At 39.5% G+C, this 21547-nt stretch overlaps 1 protein-coding gene across 2 annotated transcripts; it reads right to left on the reverse strand.

Annotated features, from left to right (window-relative positions):
• Positions 1 to 940: 940 nt before the first annotated feature.
• MS4A2 (membrane spanning 4-domains A2) lies at positions 941 to 18160 on the reverse strand. 2 transcript variants are annotated; one of them, XM_066361170.1, is made up of 7 exons: positions 18017 to 18160; positions 8830 to 8953; positions 7078 to 7212; positions 5346 to 5402; positions 4683 to 4838; positions 4239 to 4337; positions 941 to 3380 (listed from the first exon to the last, which is right to left on the reverse strand). In XM_066361170.1, the coding sequence occupies exons 1-7, from the start codon at positions 18070 to 18072 to the stop codon at positions 3282 to 3284; spliced, it is 726 nt and encodes a 241-aa protein (XP_066217267.1). In that variant the 5' UTR covers positions 18073 to 18160; the 3' UTR covers positions 941 to 3281. The 2 variants fall into 2 exon arrangements, with proteins under 2 accessions (XP_066217267.1, XP_066217274.1); XM_066361177.1 differs by lacking the exon at positions 5346 to 5402.
• Between the last annotated feature and the right edge of the window lie 3387 nt (positions 18161 to 21547).

Raw genomic sequence — 21547 nt, forward strand, 5'->3', positions numbered from 1 at the left:
TATTGCACAAATACTAGTAATTAATGCATCAAGGAGATCACAATACACTAATAATGAATGATAATACACTACATCATGAGGTACGTGGTCATAAAGCAAGATATCAAGGCTGGATGAATAGGTATGCGTTGGGCACTCTTCATGGAAAATATGACCTTTAAGTTGAAATTTCAACCTGAGATAGTTTGGAGCAATGATTGGGTGGATATTATGGCAGTTGTATGTTCAGTATAGACCTGAAATGGCAATGATAAAAGACAGGCAGGGCAGGACAACTACCCAAATGGTCTTGAGACAAAAATTACATTGTGTACATAGAAAGTATACAGTCAACAATGTGGTTAAAATATGAATGGAGTGGGAGAAAGAGTGTGTAAAAATATAACACAATTGTAGCAATAGACTGGACCCATTTCAAGAGGTCCTGGTAGAACAGGCTTAGTATTCAGATGTGAATACATATGGCATAGTGATGTGATCAATACCTATGGATGATTGAAAGGGGAAATACAGCTTAGCAAGCAACACAGTGAAAGGGTGTGTTTTCATTCTGCTATCGAATTTTGAGAAACAAAGTTTCACTTCAGAAAAGTGAAAATAGAAAAGCTGAGGTCCTAAGGTTAGATAGGCATACCAAGTCACTTAATCCTTAAAGTTATGTGATCACTTTCACAGTCTGGGACATTAACATCGAATTGTCCCTTTTAAATTTTGGCATCCTGAATACATAAAATGTAATTAATTATTTTATTAATAAATTGTGAATAATGCCCCCAAATGACTTTTCAGTACCTCCACCGGATGCTTCAACTTAGGCTAAAGATTTGTATTCCTTTTTCCTTCTCTTCACAATAAAAAACATCAATGGCAACAAAATTATTTTGCTTATTTTTCTTCACTACTTTGAATTCACCATCTACTCTCTTATTTCTTACATTACATATTTCAAATTTCTCTGCACCTTTGCATGTATTCACCAGTGGTATTTTCTCTGCCCCACCTTTATGCCTTAGCTAGGGTTAATTTATCACTGTAGACTCTTCCCTTGCCGAAGCCTACAGATGCTGTCTCTAATGGTCATTTTTTTCTTAATTGGTTGAACATTCTCCATCAGAGCTACCTGATGTCTACTTTTTCACAAGGTACTTTTCTGAATAATTTTTTATATCTTCCACCTTTAGAGAGTTTTTACTTCCACCCTTCCTCTGGTTATAGGTATATAGAAGTTAACTTGGCTTCACTTCTATCTCAAGATAATTTTCTTAAAGTGCTTCTCTGAATAATGAGCTCTCTTATGATGACACGAATCTCTGTCAACATGTTTCGTCTTTCCCAGAGCTTGGTGGTAGATGCTCTCAGGCCCTTTCCAATTGCATTTCTTTTGCTCTTCTAAAAATGACCATCTAAAACCGAGTTTAGTTTAGTTCTGACCATACTCCTTCCTGTTAATTCATATTTCTGACTCTGTATCATTTCTTTCAACATTCCTAGGTGTTCTTTGATTTTAGACTCAAACACCAAACATGTTACTCATTTGATTGCTTGTCTAAATTTATCGTTTTGTTCAGTGTGTTAACCAGAAGACCAATTCATCGTCCTCTCCATTGTTTAGATATAACCATTTCTCCCCATGTCCACTGACGTCATTTTAGCTAAGGCCTTCATTAGTTTATCATTCTTCCATTTTAAATTCCTCCTTAAATAGTCTCCCTTCTTATGGTTTCCATCTCATCAGATACTGAGTGAATTAAACTCCCCACCGCCCACTCATCCATCTGCAAATACGGTTGGATATTGTGTCTGTCCATGTGCTGACGATTCAGGCAATCTACAGATCTTCATTTATTTATTTTTTAAATTTTGAGACATTGAGTCTTTGAAAAATATACTGTCATTGATGAAATGTAAAATGTTTGCATTTAGAAAGTTACATAGTGTAAGTTGTATGTGTGTGTATTTGATTTGGAAAAGTCATTGCCTTGAGAGAGGAGCCAATCTTGGCTGGAAAATCTTAAAGAATGAAGTGGGATTTAAGATGGGCATTAAAGGAAGAAGAAATTCAGGCAGGTACAGGAGAGAGGACAGGACATTTCAAGCCAGGCTGAAGTGGTCAAGCACAAAGCATAATAAAGAGAAAGATGAAGTGGGACCAGAGAGTGAGGCTTTTGGAGTTAAGATAAAATGAATTTAAATTTTATATCATTGAAAATTATTAAGATTTGAAGATTGCTTCTATATGTACACATAAATGAAATAATTTATATTATAATCTGTTTCAGAACACTTTTAATTTATGGCACATATGTGTTTGTGTGTATGTTTCCACAACAGACCTTTAGTGCTAGAAGGTAAATTATTCCTAATTATGTTAATTATTCAGACAAGGAACTCCACATTAGGTAAATGGTTAAGCAGTTTACCACAACTCACTCAACTAATAAGCAATAAGCCTGGGATTCCAGTGCAGACTTCCTAAATTTAAAAGATCAATGACCCTTCTAACACACAATGTTGTTTTTGCCATATAATAAGATCAAGGGTCCATTGCTCACCTGGTATGAATCACGAAAATATTTAATACGTGCTTGCAGAATCTCTATTCAATCTCTGACTATCCTCCTAACTCTATTCTTAGTATCTATCCATTTGGTCTCCTTATTACCTCCAAACTTACTTCAGAATCATTGCTTTCTCCTTGTCTACTCTACCTCTGGCCTGGCCTGGCCTGGTGGGATATCTTCCCTGAGTCTACACCCATCCACTCCATAAATACACACTGAGCATCTACTATGGGTGAAATACCGGGATACACAATGTGAAAAACTTCAAACATTTAATGAGTTCTCAGAATATATTTGTTGACTGGGGCTCACAAGCTAGTATGGGACATATGTCATGCTCATCACTTTTATGAACTCTGAAAAGAGTTGAAAACCAAATATCAAGCTGTTAACATTTAACCCAGCTCTTAACCGGCCTTCCTCTTGTTTTTCTTATTTGCACAGTAAATGCTTATTGTAGCTTGACTTCCCAGAAAACATGGGTATGAAATAGCAATAGAAAACAAGAAAAATAGGAGTCTATTATACCTAAAAATTGGGCTGGGGAATGAGAGGGATACTTAGATGTGCAGAAACAGAATATGACCATCTGGAGAATAAAACACAGTGTAAAATTGACAGATCACAGAGAGAACTGAAATTTTGCCAGTAGTCCCCTTAAACAAAGATCTTGGCTTTTTACACCCTTTGCTACAAAGAAGGATGTTCTGAATGTGATTCTTAGGAATCATTGGGGGAAGATGGCTCCCCTCTGTCTTCCAACTCACTGTAAATCGGTGAATATATGTTTAATTCTTCATAAAGACGATCTTCTGGAACCTGATGAGGGAAAAAATTATTCAATATCAATCACCTAGAATTTTCCACTACTAGAAGACGTTCCACCACTTGTTCAAGAGACATACATCACTTCCTTTTGTCTTTCTGAATCTCACATTCATCCCTGTTACACTCTAATTATTCCTTCCATCTCTAACAAACCAAGCCAGATTGGCTGGCCAAGGTGGTCCAATATAAATTAAGTCAGTCCATGACAAGTTGGTGAGTGTGTCTGAACTGTGGTATATCTGCTGTCCTATTTGTCTTCGGAGGAAAGTGATCAAAACAGGCAGCCATATTTGAATGCTTTGGGCACATGGACAGATGGAGAGAGTGTGTTTCATCTGGAGGACCTGAGAAAACATATGTGCGTCAAACACTGGTGATTATTTTTCATACATCAAAGGTGCAATTGTTGGGTAAGGCGAGTGAAAATGCAGGTGGTAGTTGTGAATTAAGGAGGAAAGAAAACTAAGGCTTCCGAGCAAGTGGGAAGGTGCAAGTCAAGAAATAAAGAGTGGGAACAAATAGAAGGGAGCTGTTCTGGGACAGGAAATAAGCCCAGGTATCTGAATGGTTCCACCACATGCCACCTGCTCATTCATCTCACGCCAACACATTTTAAAGCATCTGCATTTTCTAAAATGATGAGTGCTCTATTTTCCTAACCTCAGTCAGAGAGGTATACTGATATTTGTGCTAGTTATGTGTGGGGAAAGTGATTTAAAACACTGGAACTTGGAGAAATACTTTTCTGGAAGAACTGTTTCAGGAAATCTAGGCCATATGTTTAATTGAGCAGGCTCAAATTCTTTAACCTGTCTGTCATTCAGGATTTAGTATCGGGCCTCTGCCTACCTTATCTTTTTTGAGTAATTCTCCAATTCTGTAGACTATGAGTAACACAGCGACACCAAGCCCCAGGGTAGTGAGAAACAGTATCATCGTCACGATTTCCTGTTGAACAACAGACAAAAAGACAAGTGAAGGCACAAGGTAAATGTCGCCAAGGTGCATTTCTTTACAACAGCCCTTGTTTTCATCACTCCCATCACCCCGTGATAGGTCCTTATAAAGTGACACACACATAGGAAAACCAGGAGATGGTTACTCAAAGCAGATGACGCCAACCTTACAGAATTCAGCGAGGGGGTGGAGGGAAAAGGCTGTTAGTATCTCTGTGCATGAACCTACAGAATATGTGACAAAGGTTGCAAAGAAGGGGGAGGAGGGTTGTGTTCATGGAAAAAAAAGGAAATAATAAGAGCTTCTTACTTAGATTAGATTACAAGAAATACATACAATGGAATTAAAAGCCGCCAAGCAGAATTCATCCTCATAAGTTTCCTGGCAAATCTGGCTACAAGCCAAGCTGCTCTTCAGATTGGCGACCAGAATCATGACTCCTGTTCCCGCAGCGATGCTGCTGACCAAGTTCGCTCCCAGGCTTCCTCGCACCTGGTGATCAAGAACACTTAGACCGACTCTGCGCCCACCAGCACATTCAGTTAGCCCATCGGCCTTCCAGGACCGGATGTCTCCAGTAAACTGCATTTATACGAAGTACAGATTTAAAAAGGGAAGTCTTGAAAGTGTACTTGTTTAATAACTTTCTTGTTCAGACCACATTCAGGAAGACCCACGTGGACACACAGAGTCTCTCCTCCAACAGTCTCCTTAATGGGAAACAAATCATTTATTTGATCGTATGCTTATACTTACAAGGATGAAGCTGGTGTGAGGATATTTTGTAAACAAGTGTCAAGGTAATTATACGTTATTGTTTTTAAATGATACAATTGATATTTTAATGATTATATCCAATGCACAATAGACCAGAAAACAAATACATATCATATCCATGTTATCCCCTAACATAAGAGATGATGACATCTCCCGCAAGACTCCTAAAATTTGACTTATATTACCTTCTCAAGGATGAACAACGACAGAATTGGAACTTACCAGATATGTTGAATTTTTCTTTGCAGACATAATTGACAAAAATCCAGAAATAGCAAACTGTCCAAAGGAAGAGAGGGGGGGCACACAGTGAGTCTCTGCTCTTCTCTCTTTCCCTTTTACCCCTCCCCCCAATATAAGGTCAAGTTGTGGGCACTCTATAAGGTTAACCTTTCAGGTTTTCCATGAGCTCACTATTTTTTTACTCTTATTTCCTATAGAGTGCGCCTCAAAATGAAATGTACACACAAATCATGTGACGGTCTTGTTAAAATGCGGATTGTCATTTAGGAGGTCCTGGATGGGGCTTGGGATTCTTCCCTTCTACCAGGCTTCCCGCTGATACTGACACTGACAGGCCATAGGTCACTTTCCGAGAAGCAAGGCCCAGCAGCACCCAGGGCGTGGTTCTGCTGTAACATGACTTTCCCTGCCTGGTAACTACTTGTTTGTACGAGCACCTTGTGTGTTAGACTGCCAGCTCTTCTGAGCAAGAAATATGTTTGTGGCACGTATATGGCTAGGGACTGACATATATCATGTGGACATTTAGTAAGTATGAGAACGTATGGGGTGAAAATAGAAACCCATAGCACATATTCAAAATGATTTCAAAGACTCAGGTGGTATGATGGGTTGAGAGATGCTAATAAGTGTTTGCAATGGAAAGACAGCAGAGAGAAGTTTCAAATAAAACATGGCCAAGGTTTGAGGAGAGTTCTGATCTAATCTTAAGTCTTTAGCTGAGTGCCAAGCCAGTGTGATATTTTTAGACTTAAAAATATATCCTGTGAATAACATGTAGATACAAAATAATAATAATAATAATAATAATAATAATAATGGCACAGATTAATTGAAAATAATTATGCTGAGTAAGGAAGCCAGACAGTAGAGAGAGCATGCTGTATGATTCCACTGACATAAAACTCTAGAAAATGCAAACTAATCTGTAGCAACAGAAAGCAGATCAGTGATCGTTTGAGGCTGGGAAGACAGGGATTATAGGGACAAGGGATTCCCAGGGAGCACAAAGGCACTTTATGAAGTGATGGATATGTTTATTATATTGATGTGATAATGTTTGCACATGTGTGCATGTGTGTCAAAATCTATCAAGTTAGACACCTCAAACATGTGCAACTTATTATATGTCAGTTGTACCTCAATAAAGCTATGTATCTTTGTAAACCTCATTCAGTCATCTAGTTTCTAAACTATATTTATCATATAGAAATAAATTATATTTCTATAATGATTAAAAGAGAGTCAATGAGGAAGCATCTGAAAAAGCTTCTAGGGCATGAGAGAAGTTCATCTTTAACCTTATTCTCCTCACCTCTGCAGTCTCTTTTCCCTCCCTTCACTAAAAAAAAAAAAAAAGTTTATTGATTAATAGTTTTAGGGACCTCTTTCTGGAACTGGATTCTGAAAGTGTAGGCTCTATTTTTTGTTGGCTAAGTGTCACTTGAACAATTCATTTAACTTTTATTAATCTCAGGTTTCTCATCTGATAAAAGTGTGCTAACATGTTTAACCCAAGGGGTTTTGTAAACTGCAAATATATTTTATACAAATATATATACACACAAATACATAATATAAATGTAAATATTTATATATCATTCTATATAACCTCTAGTGAGAGAAACAAGTGTGTCGATCTGATCTGGGTGAGGGAAAAGCTGTGTGCGGTATCACCATATTTCAGAGACAATCATAGAAATATACTCACAAATACTGCTCCCCAGAATGGGTAGCCTGCTTTAAATGATGAAAAAAATTTTTTCTCAAATTCTGAAATCTTGAGCATGGTGTAGACAATTGTTCCAAAACAAAGGTATATAGAAGCAATCAGAATTTGTGTTACCTGTAGAAAAATGCATAACTTTTGTGAAATAAGATGTTTTCCCAAGATTGTATCAGTTTCCTTACAATGAAGGCCAAATTGTCCTAAGAAAAGATCCAATTGGGATACTTTCCAGTGCCCTCTGACCACTCTAAGAGCTGATACAGGCATGACCTAATGCAGGAACGGCCAATACAGTTCTCATGTGCCTTCACTTAGGAAGCCATGGTGGACATCAATCATTGTTTTTTCCATCTAAGTGAAGATAAAGATTATACATCCTTAGCAGTGTGGATGAAAAAGGGGCCAAACGTTGAACCTGACAAGTTCAAGGGCAGCTGGCATGGTGGCCTTGTAGACTCAGAGACCCACAGTAACCACACAGGATGGACTAAAATTAAAACTTTCTAACTAAAAGCAGTTCATGGTGGGTAGTCCTGTCCTAGGGAGGCATTTTTCTCTAACAAAGGTCAATGCTAAACTCAATCAAGTCTCTCTGTTGTCTTTTGCACTGACCATAACAGTAACATACCTGATAACGTGCTTTTTGAAAAGTAACATCAGTAATCTTCTTTTCCTGCCTTCTCAGGGCAAACATCCCACCAGAGCAGAGGCTAGCAAACCCCTACATTGTTATGATTATCATGTTAATTGTTAACTGTCTTATATCTGTCTCTGTAAAAGAAGTTCCAGTATAACATTTTTACTTTTTTGTTTTGTTTTGTTTTTTCTGTTTTGTTTTTGTTTTGTTTTTGTATTTTTCTGAAGTTGGAAATGGGGAGGCAGTCAGACAGACTCCCGCATGTGCCCGACCGGGATCCACCCGGCATGCCCACCAGGGGGCGATGCTCTGCCCATCTGGGGCATTGCTCTGTTGCAACCAGAGCCATTCTAGCGCCTGAGGCAGAGGCTATGGAACCATCCTCAGCGCCTGGGCCAACTTTGCTCCAATGGAGCCTTGACTGTAGGAGGGGAAGAGAGAGACAGAGAGGAAGGAGAGGGGGAGGGGTGGAGAAACAGATGGGCGCTTCTCCTGTATGCCCTAGCCGGGAATCGAACCCGAGACTCCTTCACACCAGGCCGACACTCTACCACTGAGCCAACCGGCCAGGGCCAACATTTTTACTTTTTATCTAATCCCAGAGTTTGCCTCCCAACCCCCACTTTGCTTTCTGCCGCCTCCCTAATCTATCACTAACCAATTTCATGTAACCTCCTTCCTGTCTTTCCCTTTGATTCTGATGCATAAAGTATGTGGTGAAACTGCCGTTTTTCCAGAGCACTTTCTCAATCCTTTGAGACTTTGCTTCCTAGCCATTGTTGACAGTTTGGCTCAAATACACTCATAACAATTCTTACGGGTTTAGAAATGTCTTACATTGACAACAGCAAGATATTCCATTACTCCTCCAGCAATGAACAGAGTTGGCAGATCAGATCCCCATTTGCCATTTTAATTCTAATCTTCATGAGGAAACACTTCTTACTACCCAACGGGGCCCAATTGGTGCCAACTTCTCACCTCCTGGGTTCTTTACTTCTCTTAAATCCAAGTGGGAAAACGGTTGATGCAAAACCAAGTGCTCTTTCCTAGAGTCAGTCTTCATTTTACCTGAGGAGGGAAAAAGGCTCACTTACCCCCAGAAATTCCAGCTCCCTTTTCAAAAATGTCAGCCATGTCTGGTGTGATTGGGATGGGTCACCCTCATCCAGTAGGGTGTCATCGCAGAAAGGTACTTCTGAGAGTTCAATTTCAGGTGCACTGTTAATCAGAAATTTGATCATGAGAAAATTTTCTAACCTGTTGTGCAAAGTTCTGAACTCACAAAAAGGGGAGCTTCTTTTGTTTATGTTTTCAAAACAATATTGCAATTAAAATTGTTATTGCAAGTGACGTCACGGAAATGGCGCCGTGAGCAGCGCGTCCGACAGATCTCCCCAAAATCATAACAAATTTATCAACTAGAAACAGGAAAATTTATCTTCGGAGCATTACGGAGTTCCACACAAACTGAAAGCAAAAGGACTGTTATCACTTGAATCTGAGAGACGAGGGTGTGGAGGAAGCTACCGCAGGGACGTTCATTCAAGCCGCGAGGAAGTGCACCTGTGGTAAGTCATCCCGCACTCGGGAGCCGCAAGCAGCAGCCTCGAGCCGCCGCCGTCAGCCGCCGCCGCCAGCCGCCGCGAGCAGCGCCCGGGTCGGTTGCAGAGCGAGCACTGCCCACACTCCTGAGCGGCGAGCAGCCGCTGGCGTGCGCCCGGTCTGGTTGCAGACCGAGCATTGCAGACCGAGCACCACTAACGTTCCCAGCGGCCCGCGCACGGGGAGCGGGAGAGGCCCCAGGGCGGTATTCCCTACTTGGGAGATTCTCTCCGCGGGCGGGGCACCTCACCCAGCCATTCAAGCTAACAATCAAGCGTTGGGGGAGGGGCGCGCGCAGGCAGCCTGAAATACCTTCGGGAGCACAGCTGCGACCCAATTACTAAAATTAACTTAACCCGTGAAATCTGCGCACCCTCGGTTCTAATTGAAAAGATCTCTCTCAGTTCAGCTACCCAAGACAAGAGGCGTGATATTTTTTAGTGCCTCTCGCTAAAGGGGTGGGGGCAACTTCTGATTGATAGAGCCTCCATATTCAGGGATAAACGCTAACAAGAAGGACTTGGCAGATAATAAGATCTATACCACACTAGTCACAAGCAGAGACTAGTGCCTCTTCTTACCAGCCAAAACAGGCTACAAAGTGGGGAAAGCCTGGGTTGAGAGGTCCAACTGAATGCTAGGCGCTGAACAGTCACCTTGACAACAATTGACTCCCACCCCCGCCTGATTACACTGGAGGCCCTGACTGCCAGAGCCCTTCCCAAAGCCTTGCACTGAGTGGGGATAGAGTGGGGATTTCCCAGCTCTTTGAGCCTCTTACTCCCCAGGCAGAAGCAGTGGCAGCCTTATAGCTGGATCACCAGGCTGCTAATTCAGGAAGGGGGGACTAGGAGAGAGAATCCACGAAAGCAAACTCTCTCATCGTTGGACCCTGCAAACACCAACAAGCCTTGACTACCAGCAAGACTAAAGCCAATTATATGACATTGCCATAGAATCCCATTAACTGCAAATCCCTACCTAAATGTGACACAGGGGCAGAGCCTGGGGTACAGAGTCACCGACCAGGAAGAGGGAGAGAAAAGAAAAAGGAAGAAGTTAACATCTCAAAATCAAGAAAAATCCACAGACTTTACAACTTGTTCCACTAATTTTTTTTTTTTGTTGTTGTTGTTGTTGTTGTTTGTTTCTTCTATCTTATTGCCTTTATTTCCTCCACCTCGGTCCTTCTATTCTCTGCCCATCTTATGCTTCCCTTTTCTTGAACTACACTACCCATAAGTGTTACATTTTATTTCTCTTCTTCATCCTCACCCTCCTTTGGGGTTATACTCCAGGACACTTAACTCTCACTCTCTCCTCTTTTGTTTTTTTTTTGGTGTTGTTTGTTTTTTTGTTTTTTGCTTTATTTTGTTTTTTTCTCTTCCTTTTTTATTTCTTCCTTCGTTTTTCTCTTTTTCTTATTCTTTCCTTTCTATTCGTTTTTTCTTTTCTCGTTTTACTTTCCTCCCATTTAATCCTCAATCACGAACAAATTAGTTAATTTGGGACTCAAGGTTTTTTTTGGCTTTATTTTTCTTTTTCGCTTTTGTTTTTGTTTTTTTTCTTGTTAGTTTATTTTTGTGGCATTTTGGGTCCTCCCAACCCAAGGTCTCCATTATATTTGGTCTTCGCTCCACTTAATACAACAGATTTTTACTTATTATTTTTAATTTTTTCTTCTTTATTATTCCTTTTTTTGTCCTTTTTTCTGGTTCCCTCTTATCCCTCTCATTATATCTCTTAGTTGACCATCACCCACAGGCAGATCAACTTATGCTTGTCTAAGATTTTCTTCCTTTTTTTTTTTTTTTTGCATTTAGTAGGTCCCTACTCCCCTTTTTTTTTGCCCCTTGAACTCTTCACCACAAACCAGGCCCTTCATTATAGGCACGATATTTCCCTGAGGAGGGGAGAGGAGGGAAGGAGAAGAAAGAAAAAAAAAAGGGGGAAATAATAAATTATTACTGCTTTTTTTTGTGGGGTGTTTTACCCTTTGTTTTTTTTTTTTTTCTTTGTTTTTTTTTCTTTTTACTCTTTATTAATTCTAATTAGTGCTATCAACAAGACCACCCTCAGATGCCAATAAGAAAGAGGAAATCGAATATTATGGATACAAAAGAAAGAGAAGTAACACAAATAGATGTGGAAAAATCTATGGAGAAAAGACTTAACATATTGGAAGCCTTGGAGCTAAATGACAGAGAATTTAAAATAGAAATCTTAAAAATACTCAGATATATACAAGAAAACACAGAAAGGCAATATAGGGAGATCAGAAAACAACTCAATGAACACAAAGAATATATTACCAAGGAAATTGAAACTATAAAAACAAATCAAACAGAAATGAAAAACACAATTCACGAGCTGAAAAACGAGGTAACAAGCTTAGCTAGCAGAACAACTCAGATTGAAGATAGGATTAGTGAAATAGAAGACAAACAACTTGAGGCACAACAGAGAGAAGAAGAAAGAGACTCAAAAATAATAAAAAACGAGAAAGCCCTACAGGAATTATCTGACTCCATCAGAAAGAATAACATAAGAATAATAGGTATATCAGAGGGAGAAGAGAAAGAAAATGGAATGGAGAATACACTCAAACAAATAATAGACGAGAACTTCCCAAGCCTGTGGAAAGAACTAAAGCCTCAAATTCAAGAAGCAAACAGAACACCGAGTTTTCTTAACCCCAACAAACCCACTCCAAGGCACATCATAATAAAGATGACACAAACCAATGACAAAGAAAAAATTCTCAAGGCAGCCAGGGAAAAGAAGAGTACAACATATAAAGGAAGGCCTATTACATTATCATCAGATTTCTCAGCAGAAACTCTACAAGCTAGAAGAGAGTGGACCCCAATATTTAAAGCCCTGAAAGAGAGGAACTTTCAGCCAAGAATACTATACCCATCAAAGCTATCCTTCAAGTATGAAGGAGATATAAAAACATTCACAAATACAGAAAAGATGAGAGAATTTATCACGAGAAAGCCCCCACTCCAGGAAATACTAAAGGGGGTTTTCCAACCAGATTCAAAGAACAAAAGAAAACAACACCACAAGTAACAGCTCCACCAAGAACACAATAAAACCAAACTTAAACTGTGACAACAAAGGAAAAAAAAGGGGGGAGAGAATGGAGATTAACAGTAGCAAAGGACGATGAAGTGCAGAAATACTTATAAGATAGGGTACTACAATGAATATGGTAGGTACCCTTTTCATTACTTAATGGTAACCACCCTAGAAAAAACCACCACAAAAACACATGACTTAAAAAAGGTAGCAACAGAGGAAAGAAGTATGGAACACAAACAAACAGAAACAAATGATAGAAAAACAAAAGAGAAGAATCAAACTAGATACAAAACTAACAGAAAGCAATTTATAAAATGGCAGTAGGGAACCCACAAGTGTCAATAATTACACTAAATGTAAATGGATTAAACTTACCAATAAAAAGACACAGAGTAGCAGAATGGATTAAAAAAGAAAATCCAACTATATGCTGCCTACAAGAAACACATCTAAGCAACAAGGATAAAAATAAATTCAAAGTGAAAGGCTGGAAAACAATACTCCAAGCAAACAACACCCAAAAAAAAGCAGGTGTAGCAATACTCATATCTGATAATGCTGACTACAAGACAGAAAAAGTACTCAGAGACAAAAATGGTCATTTCATAATGATTAAGGGGACACTGAATCAAGAAGACATAACAATCCTTAATATATATGCACCAAACCAAGGAGCACCAAAATATATAAGACAGCTACTTATTGACCTTAAAACAAAAACTAACAAAAATACAATCATACTTGGAGACCTCAATACTCCGCTGACGGCTCTAGATCGGTCATCCAAACAGAGAATCAATAAAGATATAGTGGCCTTAAACGAAATACTAGAACACCTGGATATGATAGACATCTACAGGACACTTCATCCCAAAGCGACAGAGTATACATTTTTCTCTAGTGTACATGGAACATTCTCAAGAATTGACCATATGTTGGGCCACAAAGAAAATATCAGCAAATTTAGAAAAATTGAAATTGTACCAAGCATATTTTCTGATCATAAAGCCTTGAAACTAGAATTCAACTGCAAAAAAGAGGGGGAAAAACCCACAAAAATGTGGAAACTAAACAACATACTTCTAAAAAATGAATGGGTCAAAGAAGAAATAAGCGCAGAGATCAAAAGATACATACAGACAAATGAAAATGAAAATACGACATATCAGAATCTCTGGGATGCAGCAAAAGCAGTAATAAGAGGAAAGTTCATATCACTTCAGGCCTATATGAACAAACAAGAGAGAGCCGAAGTAAACCACTTAACTTCACACCTTAAGGAACTAGAAAAAGAAGAACAAAGACAACCCAAAACCAGCCGAAGAAAGGAGATAATAAAAATCAGAGCAGAAATAAATGAAATAGAGAACAGAAAAACTATAGAAAAAATCAATAAAACAAGGAGCTGGTTCTTTGAAAAGATCAACAAAATTGACAAACCCTTGGCAAGACTCACCAAGGAAAAAAGGCACAGGACTCAAATAAATAAAATCCAAAATGAAAGAGGAGAGATCACCACAGACATCATAGATATACAAAGAATTATTGTAGAATACTATGAAAAATTATATGCCACCAAATACAACAATCTAGAAGAAATGGATAAATTCCTAGAACAATACAACCTTCCTAGACTGAGTCATGAAGAAGCAGAAAGCCTAAACAGACCAATCAGCAGGGAGGAAATAGAAAAAACTATTAAAAACCTCCCCAAAAATAAAAGTCCAGGCCCAGACGGTTATACTAGTGAATTCTATCAAACATTCAAAGAAGACTTGGTTCCTATTCTACTCAAAGTCTTCCAAAAAATTGAAGAAGAAGCAATACTTCCAAACACATTTTATGAGGCCAACATAACCCTCATACCAAAACCTGGCAAGGATGGCACAAAGAAAGAAAACTACAGACCAATATCTCTAATGAATACAGATGCTAAAATACTAAACAAAATACTGGCAAACCGAATACAACAACATATTAAAAAAATAATACATCATGATCAAGTGGGATTCATCCCAGAATCTCAAGGATGGTTCAACATACGCAAAACGGTTAACGTAATACACCATATCAACAAAACAAAGAACAAAAACCACATGATCTTATCAATAGATGCAGAAAAGGCTTTTGATAAAATACAACACAATTTTATGTTTAAGACTCTCAACAAAATGGGTTGAGAAGGAAAATATCTCAACATGATAAAGGCCATATATGATAAACCATCAGCCAACATCATTTTAAACGGCATAAAACTGAGGACTTTCTACCTTAAATCAGGAACAAGACAGGGTTGTCCACTCTCTCCACTCTTATTTAACGTGGTGCTAGAAGTTCTGGCCAGAGTAATCAGACAAGACAAAGAAATAAAAGGCATCCATATTGGAAAAGAAGAAGTAAAGGTATCACTTTTTGCTGATGATATGATCCTATACATCGAAAACCCGAAGGACTCCACAAAAAGATTATTAGAAACAATAAACCAATACAGTAAGGTCGCAGGATACAAAATTAACATACAGAAGTCCATAGGCTTTCTCTATGCCAACAATGAAATATTAGAAAACGAACTCAAAAAAATAATCCCCTGTATTCAATAGAAGACTGGATAAAGAAGATGTGGCACATATACACTATGGAATACTACTCAGCCATAAGAAATGATGACATCAGATCATTTACAGCAAAATGGTGGGATCTTGATAACATTATAAGGAGTGAAATAAGTAAATCAGAAAAAAACCATGTTCACGATTGCAACAAAAAAAATAAAATACCTAGGAATAAACATAACAAAGAATGTAAAGGACCTATATAATGAAAATTACAAAGCATTGTTAAGGGAAATCGAAAAAGATACAATGAGATGGAAAAATATTCCTTGTTCTTGGATAGGAAGAATAAATATAATCAAAATGGCCATATTACCCAAAGCAATATACAAATTTAATGCAATTCCCATCAAAATCCCTATGAGATTTTTTTAAAGAAATGGAACAAAAAATCATCAGATTTATATGGAACTATAAAAAACCCCAAATAGCCAAAACAATCCTAAGGAAAAAGAATGAAGCTGGGGGCATTACAATACCTGACTTTAAACTATATTATAGGGCCACAATAATCAAAACAGCATGGTATTGGCAGAAAAATAGACACTCAGACCAATGGAACAGAATAGAAAGCCCAGAAATAAAACCACATATATATGGTCAAATAATTGATAAAGGGGCCAACAACACACAATGGAGAAAAGAAAGCCTCTTCAACAAATGGTGTTGGGAAAACTGGAAAGCCACATGCAAAAGAATGAAACTCGACTACAGCCTGTCCCCGTGTACTAAAATTAATTCAAAATGGATCAAAGACCTAAATATAAGACCTGAAACAATAAAGTACATAGAAGAAGACATAGGTACTAAACTCATGGACCTGGGTTTTAAAGAACATTTTATGAACTTGACTCCAATGGCAAGAGAAGTGAAGGCAAAGATAAATGAATGGGACTACATCAGAGTAAAAAGTTTTTGCTCAGCAAGAGAAACTGATATAAAAATAAACAGACAGCCAACTAAATGGGAAATGATATTTTCAAACAACAGCTCAGATAAGGGCCTAATTTCCAAAATTTACAAAGAACTCATAAAACTCAACAACAAACAAACAAACAATCCAATAAAAAAATGGGAAGAAGACATGAATAGACACTTCTCCCAGGAAGAGATACAAATGGCCAACAGATATATGAAAAGATGCTCAGCTTCATTAGTTATTAGGGAAATGCAAATCAAAACTACAATGAGATACCACCTCACCCCTGTTAGATTAGCTATTATCAACAAGACGGGTAATAGCAAATGTTGGAGAGGCTGTGGAGAAAAAGGAACCCTCATTCACTGTTGGTGGGACTGTAAAGTAGTACAACCATTATGGAGGAAAGTATGGTGGTTCCTCAAAAAACTGCAAATAGATCTACCTTATGACCCAGCAATCCCTCTACTGGGTATATACCCCAAAACCTCAGAAACATTGATACGTGAAGACACATGTAGTCCCATGTTCATTGCAGCACTGTTCACAGTGGCCAAGACATGGAAACAACCAAAAAGCCCTTCAATAGAAGACTGGATAAAGAAGATGTGGCACATATACACTATGGAATACTACTCAGCCATAAGAAATGATGACATCAGATCATTTACAGCAAAATGGTGGGATCTTGATAACATTATAAGGAGTGAAATAAGTAAATCAGAAAAAAACAAGAACTACATGATTCCATACATTGGTGGAACATAAAAATGAGACTAAGAGACATGGACAAGAGTGTGGTGGTTACTAGGGGTGGGGGGAGGGAGGACAGGGGGAGAGTTAGGGGGAGGGGGAGGGGCACAGAGAACTAGATAGAGGGTGGCGAAGGACAATCTGACTTTGGGCGAGGGGTATGCAACATAATTTAATGACAATGTAACCTAGACATGTTTTCTTTGAATATATGTACCCTGATTTATTAATGTCATCCCATTACCATTAATAAAAATTTATTTAAAAAAAAAATTGTTATTGCAATGAATTAAAAAAAAAAACAGTTTCAAAGGGTCCCAGTCACTGGCCAAGATCACTATCTAATCAGTGATTAGAGGAGACAAAATGAAATGAAAATTGTGCCAAGTTTTATTAATCCAAGAATTAATCCAAGTTCTTCCCCATTAATTTATGCTGATGAGTGAAAGTTAAAATAATCAAACATATTTACCTTTGCATCTCTCAGTCCTTTGCACACAGAAATGTGTCTGGATATATTTTATCACTGACACACCCAATTTCACGTGCACAAACAAATGGCTTTGAAGGGTTAGTTGCATCTCTAATCCTGTTTTCATCCCCAGAGAAGGTTAACTGGAAATACTCTCCTTTCTAAAAATTTAGAATATACTTAACATTTTACAATGACATTCAATTGGACATTGATTCCCAAAGTTCTGTTTTCAGCCTCTCCTAAACCTTTCAAAGTCTTAACATGTGTTCGTGTTTGGCCTTCAAAGGGAAACTCAATTTTCCACCTCGACTGGCTTTCTGTCCAAGAGCAGTTTCCCTGTAAGCAGTGGGGCAAGATCCCACAGCTCAAGGTTCACAAAGACTAACCAGGAAGAAGCCCAAGGCCCTCTAAAACACTGTCTGTCCCTTAGCACACATCACACAGAGGCGAGAGACCTACATTGAGAGTACCAACTGTCTACGGCCATACCACCCTGAACGCACCCAATCTCGTCTGATCTCGGAAGCTAAGCAGGGTCGGGCCTGGTTAGTACTTGGACGGGAGAGTACCAACTGCCCTACCTCATACCTAGAATATGACCCTTTTTGTTAGAAAATGTACATTATTCCCAGTTCACAAGCTGAGTAAAAACCTTCCTCTCCATCAACCAACCAAAGAAAGTATATAGCAAATAGCCTTCTTCTACTCCATGTATTAATTAAACCAGACAAGTCCATGCCTGAGTCTATGGACTGATGTCTCCCCAGCACTGTGACTGTCTCTGGATCACTGAGTAACTGAGCATAGAAAAAAAGTTAATAGCCTGTGCCTACCTGGAGGACTCTCGTGGCTTTGGGAGAGCAAGAGCTGCTCTGCTTCTACTTTCCATGTCTACTTGGATATCGACTGAGCTCTCCGGTGATGAAGAATACTGTTAACGGTGAGCCTTGGTGGGCTTCCTCTCAGGCTGTGCTCTGGGCGAGCAGTCAGGGTGGACTGGCTCATGACATGGATGACTATCTTCATAGTTAAGACATTGGTCAGACAGATAAGTTTCCTGGCTGATTAAATCGATGGGGCTTTTCCTGCTATACTGCAGGGAAACATTGAGTAGTCTAGGAACCAGTGTGGGACTCCTGAAGAACTCGGCCTGAGTCCGGCAGGATTTCCAGACCCTGAAGATGAAAGAGTTTAATGTAATGGAGATTGAGAAGGTGAGAAAAAACAAAACAGCAGAATAGAAAGAGATTTCCTTCTTTTCTGGAAGGTTCTCTACTTGCATCCCAGGTCAGCCATTTTTATGCCAGAAGCTCTCCAATTGTACCTTTTGAAAAGCCTATCATCCCTGTTTAAGGCATAGATTCACACATAAGCCAAGGCTGAATCACGGTTTGCAAGTAGGAGTGTGTCTTAATCTCTGAATCTCCGGAGTCGCCTCTGACCTCAATATTTACTGTCTTTCTGTCTCTTTTGGATACTATTTCTATCTCTCTGCAACAGATGGCCTTATAAACTAGACAGGCAGAGTTCTAAACTGCTGTGAACCATTCCCGTTAGAATGTGATAACTAAGACATTTCCACACTAAAGACTCCATAGTCTCCTAAATTATTAGATTGCTGGTCTGCTGCCTTGATGCTTGTGATGACAAGGATGGGGCAATAGAAATACCAAAGGCTGTGAACTTGATGGCAAATCCTCTGAGTAGCTGTCAGGAGCATTGGACTGAGCAATATGCCACAATTAGTTTAGAAACAAAATCATGTATTTGTTCTAATTGCATAACCAGCTAGACCATAGCAAAGTGAATATAGAGGGAGATTCACAGACTTGGGACACTTTACTTATAAACATAACTTTGAATGCCTCTTCATTAAAATGTAAGCTGTTACTAATTGGACCTCTCTAATAATCCTGATTGTCTCTCTGGGGTGTGATCAAATCCTCATTCTCCAGGAAACTAAGACAATTGTATGAACAGGGGACACTAAAAAATATATTAACATGCCTTTTGTAACAAACATTTATTAACCCATGTGCCATCTTCCCACTGTGTCTTCAGAGATTGGTGGACCTGACCAATGTGTTATTGTAATTAAGAAATAAACCTCATTCAAAAAAGAAAGAAAGAAAGAAAGAAAGAGAGAGAGAGAGAGAGAGAGAGAGAGAGAGAAAGAAAGAAAGAAAGAAAGAAAGAAAGAAAGAAAGAAAGAAAGAAAGAAAGAAAGAAGAAAGAGAGAAAGAAACTTTATTCACTTATATGGTCATCTTCAAAGGTCTTGATGCACCATGTCAGGTATCACTGGCCTCACTGAGAGTGCAGAGAGGAACGCCGTGGTCCTGGACCCCACCCAGCTCAAAGAGCAGAACAAGGATAAATGACATGGCCCCAGCCAGAGAGCTCAGTTGGCTAGAGCATTGACCTGAAGGGCAGAGGTTGCCAGTTCAATCCTTGGTCAGGGCACATACAGGAACAGATTGATGTTCCTGTCTTTCTCTCCCTGCCACTCTGGCTAAAATCATTAAAAAAAAAAAAAAAAAGATAGCATATACGCTGGAGGCTGCTAGAATATACAAAGGATATATCAATCTTATCTGAAATGGGGTATGTAAGGCCAGTAGTCACGGCCATCACAGCCAGGCTTGTGCAGGTTCTCATTAGATTCAGACAGATGGCAAAGAAACAGCAGAGCCGAAAAATGGTGGGCCCTTCCTTTATTCTAGCCTCGCACCCAGCTGGCGAGTAACACAAACATACAGAGGGCTCCAAAACCCACTCATCCAGCGCTCACAAAGCTACTGACACATCCGGGTTTTCCTAGAATCAAAGGCCCCCACCAGTCTTATGCACCTCTGGTTCCCCATCTGCTTCTCTCCGCAAAAACTCTGCAAAAACATGGCTTCTCCTTCAGCACCCTGCCATCTTGGTTGCCTTCTCTGCAAAAATATGGCCTCCTTCCTTCCTCTTTCTTCTTAAAACTTTCTGGCGTGAAACCCCTCCTCCAGAAAACATTAGCATAACAAAGCCCCTTCCCAAGCAGGAAGGTGATTAGCAGTTTCACCTGGCAGCACAATTTACCTGGGCAGTGGCCACCTTTAACAAAGTGAGCATAAAAATCACATTTTGCAAACTTATTTGCCCAACAGGGTATGTAAAATTCAAGGACAAGATTCAGGAGGAAAGGAATATTTGAGCAAGGACTTAAAAGCCCAGCCTTTTAAGGAGATTTCATTTCTTTGCCTCTCCCTCCATGAAATTATACCACCTCTGCTGGAGAAAAAAACATGAAAAAATACATATTGATGTTTTCTGGAACTATAGAATAGTTCATTATGTGTGCAGCAAATCATTAGAAATTAGACTTGAGATTTAGACAGAAAACAGATGGAGGATGGTCTTCAGTGTTTAAACATGATGCTATTTTGTAAGAACTTTCCAGAAAACCATGAAAAATGCACACTTGATGATCTCCAAATTGCTGCAGACTCAATATCCACCCGCATCTCCTTCCAACCCTTTCCAAGAAGCATACCTCCCTCTGCACCCACGCTGTGGGTCCTCACAACCCTATTCCATCATCTTTTACAATAGTGAACATTGAAACATAGGACAAAATGGCTCTTTACTTTTCTGGTGGGCACGAAATTATCAAGATGAGTTTTAATCACATGTTTGTCTGAAAGGAAGAGATAACTGAGCTAGCAGTTCTCCCCCGCTGTCTGCATTTCCTCCTCTGACAACACATTAGCACCCGATTTTAATCCACCCCTCCCACCCCCACACCCATCTGGTTTACTCTCTGACAAGCAAAGGTTCTCTCAGTTGCACACTAGATGTATTTCCCCAATGTCAAAAGTAGTTTGGGCCCCAGCCGGTTGGCTCAGTGGTGGAGCATCGGCCTGGCGTGCAGAAGTCCCCGGTTCGATTCCCGGCCAGGGCACACAGGAGAAGCGCCCATCTGCTTCTCCACCCCTCCCCCTCTCCTTCCTCTCTGTCTCTCTCTTCCCCTCCCGCAGCGAGGCTCCATTGGAGCAAAGATGGCCCGGGCGCTGGGGATGGCTCCTTGGCCTCTGCCCCAGGCACTAGAGTGGCTCTGGTCGCAACAGAGCAGAGCATCGCCCCCTGGTGGGTGTGCCAGGTGGATCCCGGTCGGGCGCATGCGGGAGTCTGTCTGACTGTATCTCCCCGTTTCCAGCTTCGGAAAAATACAAAAAAAATAAATAAAAATAAAAAGTTTGCATTCAGATATCATCTGAACAATTGTTTTCTCAAACCGAATGCTCAAATTACTTATAAATATGCGTGAATTTGCATGTTTACATATTGAAAATGTGCTAACCCTCAACGGGTATTTTCTGATACTT

This window comes from Saccopteryx leptura, chromosome 1, assembly GCF_036850995.1.
Source record: "Saccopteryx leptura isolate mSacLep1 chromosome 1, mSacLep1_pri_phased_curated, whole genome shotgun sequence".
In the NCBI taxonomy this organism is placed as follows: domain Eukaryota; kingdom Metazoa; phylum Chordata; class Mammalia; order Chiroptera; family Emballonuridae; genus Saccopteryx; species Saccopteryx leptura.